The sequence below is a fragment of the Abrus precatorius genome, unplaced genomic scaffold (genome assembly GCF_003935025.1).
Source record: "Abrus precatorius isolate BTA unplaced genomic scaffold, Abrus_2018 Scaffold7, whole genome shotgun sequence".
Taxonomy (NCBI): domain Eukaryota; kingdom Viridiplantae; phylum Streptophyta; class Magnoliopsida; order Fabales; family Fabaceae; genus Abrus; species Abrus precatorius.
The window spans coordinates 25,923,016-25,930,919 of NW_020874417.1; the positions used below are offsets into that span (position 1 = coordinate 25,923,016).

At 31.5% G+C, this 7,904-nt stretch overlaps 1 protein-coding gene across 6 annotated transcripts; it reads left to right on the forward strand.

Moving 5' to 3' along the window:
- Positions 1-1,760: 1,760 nt before the first annotated feature.
- On the forward strand, positions 1,761-7,833 carry LOC113873728 (ras-related protein RABA5a). 6 transcript variants are annotated; one of them, XM_027512006.1, is made up of 6 exons: positions 1,791-1,904; positions 2,188-2,299; positions 3,225-3,303; positions 5,976-6,073; positions 6,201-6,633; positions 7,146-7,833. In XM_027512006.1, exons 5-6 carry the CDS (start codon positions 6,294-6,296, stop codon positions 7,481-7,483), a joined length of 678 nt encoding a protein of 225 aa, XP_027367807.1. In that variant the 5' UTR covers positions 1,791-1,904; positions 2,188-2,299; positions 3,225-3,303; positions 5,976-6,073; positions 6,201-6,293; the 3' UTR covers positions 7,484-7,833. The 6 variants fall into 6 exon arrangements, with proteins under 6 accessions (XP_027367809.1, XP_027367807.1, XP_027367806.1 ...); XM_027512005.1 differs by having other exon boundaries at positions 6,012-6,073; XM_027512009.1 differs by having other exon boundaries at positions 6,285-6,633; positions 7,146-7,733.
- Positions 7,834-7,904: the final 71 nt, after the last annotated feature.

Here is a 7,904-nt window from a genome sequence, read left to right on the forward strand (position 1 = left end):
AAAATTATTAAATTAAGAGTGAGATTTAAATGCTTTTTTAATAAAAAAAAATTAGCTAATAACCAATTTATGATAAAAAGAATATATTAAAAATTGTATTAATATTTTTTAATATTTTTATTTTTAAATTAATGACACAGCTGCCAAACTTATGTTGTTCCATTATCGTTGTATTCTGCGTTTCCATCTAATCGTTGGTGTGATGGGAAGCTCGACACTCGTCTGGACCTCCCAAAAATCGACCTGCTATACTAGATTGCAAGAAATTTGAGCAGCACCTTGGTGATGGGAGAACAGACGCAAGACTCTGAACAGTGAATTGATATCCTAAACAAATATGGGCACACGGATGAGACTGAGCTCAACCAAACTCCAAGAAACAATTGCATTTTGGAATGTCTTAATACTTATACCCTTGTTATTTGGCCATCTGCTAACCATACACGATTCTCTAAAGCTTAGTTTGCATGATGGAACGGGATTTACTTAAATTGGCTGCAATCAAAATTATATTTATCTCAATATTTGACCAAAATTAAAACGAAACAACCAAGGCTTTCCCTATAAATTCAAGGACTTCTGACAAAATTTATATTTACGAGTTTAATATGAATTTATCTTTTTACTTTCTAAATGCAAAATCATTTATCACAATTTTATATAGGATTATCTAGGGCACAGGCTCCCATCTACTGGGCTTTAGGGATGTAGATGTATACAGCCTTACAATCAAGTAATTCTAATATTTTTACTGTCAATAAATAATATAACCAATTCATTAAATCTATCTTGTAACAAAATAACATAAAATAAAAGATACTCAATATAGAAAAAAGTACATATTTTATAAAAAAAAATCATAAAAATTCTTTTGTTCAAGAGTGACTACTCATTTATAATATATGAGTGGATTAATTATGTTGCACATTATCCAACCTTTTTATAATGCTACACAACCTAGCTTCTACAATACTGCATGTTATTTGTATCAAATACATTTTACATGAAATTTCCATTTACATATGTTGGCATTATTTAAAAACTGTAACTTGGACTTTAATTAACTAATTTTTTTAAGGATTCATAAGAAAATTTTAAAACAGAGAAATCAACTTTTAAAAAAATCAAACATGTCTCATTAAAAAAAATTCAAAGAAAATAAGAAGAATACCAATAACACTTTTAAATATTTTAAATAAAATTTTATTTATCAATTAAAATTTACGTGAATCATGTTAAATAACAAAAGAGAATATTAAAAGTAGTATCTCAAAAAAAAAAAATCACTCCAATGTCTTAATTCAAAACTTTCACTTTTAAATGCATGACTGTTTTCTGTTATATTTTTTTACCACTTATGACATGCATGATATTACTCTTATTTAACATTTATTTTATATTTAATTTTTTTAAAGCTATTACTTACTTTTAAATCTTTATTCAACATATATTTTCTTTAATTCTAATATTTGTCAAATTAATTATTTATAATTTTATTTTATATTAAAATTGTCTCAAATATTAGTTATTTATACTTTTAAATTTTAAAAAAATTCTCTTAAATTTAAAATATTTATATTCTTAAAATTTCACTTCATATAAAATATACTCATATAATACATGAAATACTTTCTTAATTCTTATACATGCATAACTTACTCAGGAAAACAAAAATACACCTTAAAAAACACATGTCAACTGGTTTCTAAAAATATATGTGTAATTTACTTTAAAAAGAAGAAAAAAAAAAAAAAAAAAAAAAAGCGATATAGAGAAATTACTAGTTTCACCAAAATAACCCGCAGACGCAGACGTTGAAAAACAGACCCATCAGCTTCCGCCCCAAGAACGGTAGATCCTTCTCGTCAGCTCCAAATCACGTCCCATTTTTCCTTCTCCTTCTGGTATTCCTCTTCAATCGCGCTTTTTTTATTACGTTTTATCAACTTCCCACGTAAATAATCGCTTATTTTCGTCGTAAATTTTCCTTTTCTTTTTCTTTATTACGTGTTTTAACCTCAAATTTGATTGATTAACGTATATGGTGAAATTTCAGTTTACATTGCGAACTTGTCTGAACTGGATTCAGCTTTCTATATGTTTCACCTTTTATTATTATTGTTGTTGTTATTATGATTACGATTATTTGTTTTGTACTTTGCCTAACTTGTTAATGTAATGTAATAGTTGAATGTTGGTGCTTTTCATCTACGTCTCTATATGTGACTGTTTGGGTAAATAGAGTGTGGCCGTGACATCTTCTTCAGTTTGGAACGGCTCCAATTAGCAAGATCACAAGGTTTGGAATTCGTGAGCACTTTACGTGTCATGTCATTGTTACTAACTCATTTTTAATTTAAATTAAAGTAATAATATCATTATGAATGGTTTTACCTAAACCTATAGCTTGTAGTTTATTTTTTTGCTTTGAGTAGTGCTACACGACTAGATATGATTAGCCGGCGTTTTGAGACTAGTTAGATTCAAGGGTTGTTGTTGGGACCACTCATTCATTGAAAAGTTGATTAGTGTTTTGGAGAAAGATATTAGAAAAAGATAAGTGATGATTAAGAATATATACTCCAATTATTAAAGTTAATATCTCTGTCTGAATTTGGAAGTGATTGTCCTTCGTGTTCTTGATTTATGACCTGCTAGTGTGTTTGGATTTTATTTTCTGTATAGTCTATGGACATGGAAATAATGAAAATTAGACTGTTGATTTTGATATTGTGAGATTAGGACTTGTTTTGGAAAAGGTTATTGTTGGTGCTTTTGAGAGTGATGCAGTTCTCTGCATTTTCATCAAGTGTTCAAAGATTCCAGAGGAGTAGTAGTTAGTTAGTTGGTGGTGGTTTGTCTCAACATGTAATGTGAGGTCACTTTATTTTGGAAAATAATTTTAAAGTTGTTGTAAATGGTGGTTACATCCTTTATGCTCCATAAAGCTACCGCAGCCTTTAAACATTAGTATAATTGTTTGAAAAGTGACCATATTTGAGGATAGGAATTGGTCATCAGACTCAGTACAACAACAACTGCCATCCTTTATCCCATTAGATGATAATGTACATAAATCAAACAATGCCTTAAAGATAATCTTAAAGGATTCTTGAAATCATCTTGCCTTTGGTTATAGACATTGGTCTTACCCTTGTTATCATGTAAATAAATCACCTTGTTTCTTAGTAAAAATTTTGTAATTCTTTTTTACTTATTACCAGGTTTGAGATTATAAAGACCGATTTGAGGGGTAAGCTGGAGTTGAAGGTGAGGCGAAAACAAGGAGAGGAGGAGTTTGAGGTATTTATATTTCTTAACCCTCCTGCTGAATTTTCTGTCTAGATATCTATAAAATAAGTATTCCAAATGATTTAGAACACAATTTGGAGTCTTACCTCGAAAATTTTAAAACTCACTCACATAACTTTTTCCAACAATTATTTTCTGTTGTCAAATAAGTTCCCCTCTAGAAAAATGGTTTTGTTTAGAAAGTTTATTATCTTTTTCCTTTTACTTCCCTTCCATTGCATTAAACTCGCTATTTTACCAATCTAAGTTTCAACCATCAAGCCAAAATTACCATCAACCTCAATTTGAACCCTCTGTTTACACTAATATTGTTAACAGATTTATCACTCCATACCTTGATTTTTGTTATGCCAGGAGGTTTAGCACTTTGGCATTTGTTTTTAAATAAGCTATGAAGCAAACATAATATAAATAAAACCTTTTATCAGGGTTTAATCAAGGCTAAATGCAAAGTGGTGTAATCAATTTTGCTGTGGGGTGTTCAATGAATTTAGTTGGAAGTTTTCTGGTTCTTCTGATCAATCATTCTCCTTTCCTAAGAAGTTAATACTGGTGGTCTTCATTTTTCATGTTTCTCTAGTTTCCCTTCTCACGTGCCAATCCCTTCTCAAAATTTTTCTGGAACTTATCCATATGCCAAGGAGAAAAAGGATAGCACTAAAAGGAACCATATTCTTCTCCAGAGTATAATTCCTTTAAGTTTAGTGTCTGGTTGTTATAGCTTAATAAAGTGATTTTAAGATTGTGTAAAAGGTTATTTTTTGGGAGACTTTATGTAAAGAGTAGAAGCTACTTACTTTGGGTTACAATTATAAAATGTACTTATTTTTGTAAACTGCTCCTACCAGATTTTAGGATAGTTTTCTCTACAAAAATTTATGTCTCATCAATCAGTGGTGATTATTTTGAAAGGTTACTCCTATGTTATGATCTAATCCCTTAGATCTTGTTAAAGGACACTGAGATGTGAAACCTGGTTGTAAAGGCCAGATTTTTTACTTCTTTTGTGTCCTATTTTGTTTGGAAATTATGGGCTTGTTAGAGAGAACCCAAGGATCTCCATGAGTAAAATGTAATCAAGAACTTTCTGAAAATATTTGCATAATAATCTTTTCAGTTTTCTTCAAACTAGTTAATGTAGTTACAAAAAATAACTGCTCTATACTGTCCAACTAAGAAATTGCAGTTATAGAAAACTGCCGGTCCTAAGATATAGCAGTTACAGAGTTATTCAAATGTAAGAAACTGCCATACTAACAGGTAACAGGATCAGTCTAATTCTAATGCACTAAATTATTTATTATCTAAGCATAGCATTATCTATGCATAATAATTGACAATAGGTTTTTCAATTCTTCCTTTGCCTTTGCTGATAAAATTTACCGAATGACATTACTTCAGCATCCAAGTTTGATTGATCACAGACCATAACATCTTGTCAGCTTCTAAAAAAAACCTGAAATTTTTTTTTTAGACTCTGATTTAAAAAAAAATCTTATCCAAAAAAGAAAACCCCAAATATGGCTACAAAATATAATTGCTCTATACAGTCCATCTAAGAAGTAGCATTTATAGAAAACTGCCCATCCTAAGAAATAGCAGTTACAGAATTATTCAAACATGAGAAACTGTCATACTAAAAGGCAACAGGACCAGTCTAATACGTAATTTGTATGGTGCCTTGAAGATTAAGAAGGTATTCTATGCCCTTCTTTTTTGGAATAATCATAACCATTAATATTATATTAAATATATCTAATAGATAGTGGGGGTTAGTGGTTTATCTTAGAAAGATATAAATGTCTTTTACTTTTTAAGATATTTGAACAATCATAACCGTCAATTTAAGAAGGGTATAAGATGCTCTTTCAAGTTCATGGGTACGATAACAAGCACCAATTATTTATTATCTAAGCATAGAATTATCTATGCATAATAGTTGACAATTGTTCCTTCAATTCTTCCCTTGCCTTCACTGATAAACTTTACCAAAAAGCACCATGTTGGCATCCAAGTTTGATTGATCAGAAGACCATAACATCTTGTCAGCTTCTAAAAGAAAAACCTGAGAAAAGATTCTTTTATAGATTCTGATTTTTTAAAAAATCTTAAACAATTCAAAATACCTGAATTTTTTTTTTTTCAAAATAAGGATTCTTTTTAATAATATGAACAGACACACAAATGAATTTTAAAGTTTTTTATACTTCTCTCTGTTAAACTTCTTTCATCACAAAGAAAGTAAGAGGACACAAAATCCTCGGGTTCTGTTGGTCGAGGGCTTGGGGATGAGGACTCTGATACTGTAAGAGGACACAAACTTCTTTCATCACATTTTTAGTACCCGAGGATGAGGGCTCTGATATTGTAAAGTTATCCACCGCCTGTCCACTTTGGTTAAATTTCTAACTCTGTAGTCTATTGGTATTAGGACAAGTGTTACCATTTATGTCATCAAATTTCATGTATCTTTGGGCAAGTTGATCATTTTGACTTGATTCTCACTTGTAGAATTTTTTTTCTCGAGAAACCGTTATGGAAAAAGAACTGGATATATTTTACCTTTAGGAATAACCTCTAGCTTTGAATAGAGGTATACAAGTCAGTAAATTAATATAAATACTTCATTGACCGTCCTGTGCATTGGAAATTGATGCTTTCAGGTACTCGACGAAGGTTTGGTTTGTTTTATTTTACAGGCTTGATGCCAATGGTGGATACTGTTCTATATGCTAGAAACAGTCAACAGTCACTTCATAAGGTAGAGATACCATGTGTCTTATGATTCTTGTGGAACTACAATTTGTGTCACTAATATTCCTTTCCTATCTTCCAGAATTCTTTGTTATCTGTTGTTTTTGTGTTTCTGATCCCTCTTCTCATCTTAGGTGACATTCTAGTATTGGAAAGGGCCACAGTGCATGATATGATTATTTGTTGTTGATTTGTTTCTACACACTGGCAATCCTTAGGTCTGACAGATGGCTTTTTATAATGAAGAAGAGAAGACTGAGGACTACCTTTTCAAGATTGTTTTAGTTGGTGATTCTGCTGTTGGGAAATCAAATTTACTTGCACGATTTGCCAGGGATGAGTTTTATCCTAATTCAAAGTCAACTATAGGAGTGGAGTTCCAAACTCAAAAGATGGATATCAATGGAAAGGAAGTTAAAGCACAGATATGGGACACAGCTGGGCAGGAGAGGTTCAGAGCTGTTACATCTGCATATTATAGGGGTGCAGTTGGAGCTCTTTTGGTGTATGACATCAGCAGACGCCAAACATTTGATAGCATTGGACGTTGGCTTAATGAACTTCACAGTAAGAATTACAATTATGCTTGAACACTTTACCATCTTATGACTTGAAATTTTTCTCATTCTTATTTTCTCTGTGAGTTTACTGATTCAGGAAATTGTTAACTTATCCGTCAATTTGGTATATTGGTGCTTAATATGGTCCTATATGCAAATAAACAAGATTATAGTCTTTATTCTCTCTCTTGAGGTGATTTTGTTTATATTCATGAAACAATATCCTATTGGAGGGGGTATCATCCGAAGCTAAATTCTGAATTGCACAATGATTTTAGTTTTTCTTTTTCGTTTTTTTCTTTAGACATTTTTGAGTCTTCCTGTTGGTCTTGTACACACACACATGCCTGCATAAGTTTATACCATGTAAAAAACTTGGTTTAATGTTAAAGTGACTATGGTTTTTAGTCATTAGCATATTGATGGGCCACGGCTCTTTTCCTGCTTCAAAAACATGACATATTTTGGTTTTCAATGTGATCAAACGAGGATTAAGTGGAGTGGTTTATCATTTTACAGCTCACTCTGACATGAACGTTGTCACAATACTTGTTGGGAACAAGTCAGATCTTAAGGATGCAAGGGAGGTGTCTACTGCGGAAGGCAAGACCTTAGCTGAGGCACAGGGTTTGTTCTTCATGGAGACATCAGCTCTTGATTCATCAAATGTAGCAGCTGCTTTTGAAACAGTTGTAAAGGAGATCTACAACATCTTAAGTCGGAAGGTTATGATGTCTCATGAGCTCAGCAAGCAGGATACTACGCGAATTGAGAATGGAAAGACTGTTGTACTTCAAGGTGAAGGGGACCGAGAGGCCGAAGTGGAGTCAAAAAAGGGTGGTTGTTGTTCGTCTTAGGTTTTGATAATATGTTGGCTCCAAAACTCAGTTTTTATTATAATTATTCCACCAATCCTGAAAGTGTCACTCAGATATTCAAGATTTGTCGTTAAATGTTCACTGGGAGATTTTGGTGTAGAAATTGTCATTGCGTTGGCAGAACTAAAGAAATGAACAAAAAAAAGGCAGTGCATTCGATTCGATATGAGATCACCCTGAAAAAAGAAATTATAGATAGGAAAAGTGTAGTTACTCAGAATGAGACAATACCAAAATGTCTAATGTCCTTTGTCGTCTTATATATGCATACAAAAGCATACAAAAATTATTCAGACATTTATCTATATACTATATTTTAGTGTAGAACTTTTAAAGCATCTGTTTAAAACGTTTATTTACAATCTATTTCATTAATGATTATTGCAATAACTACATTTAT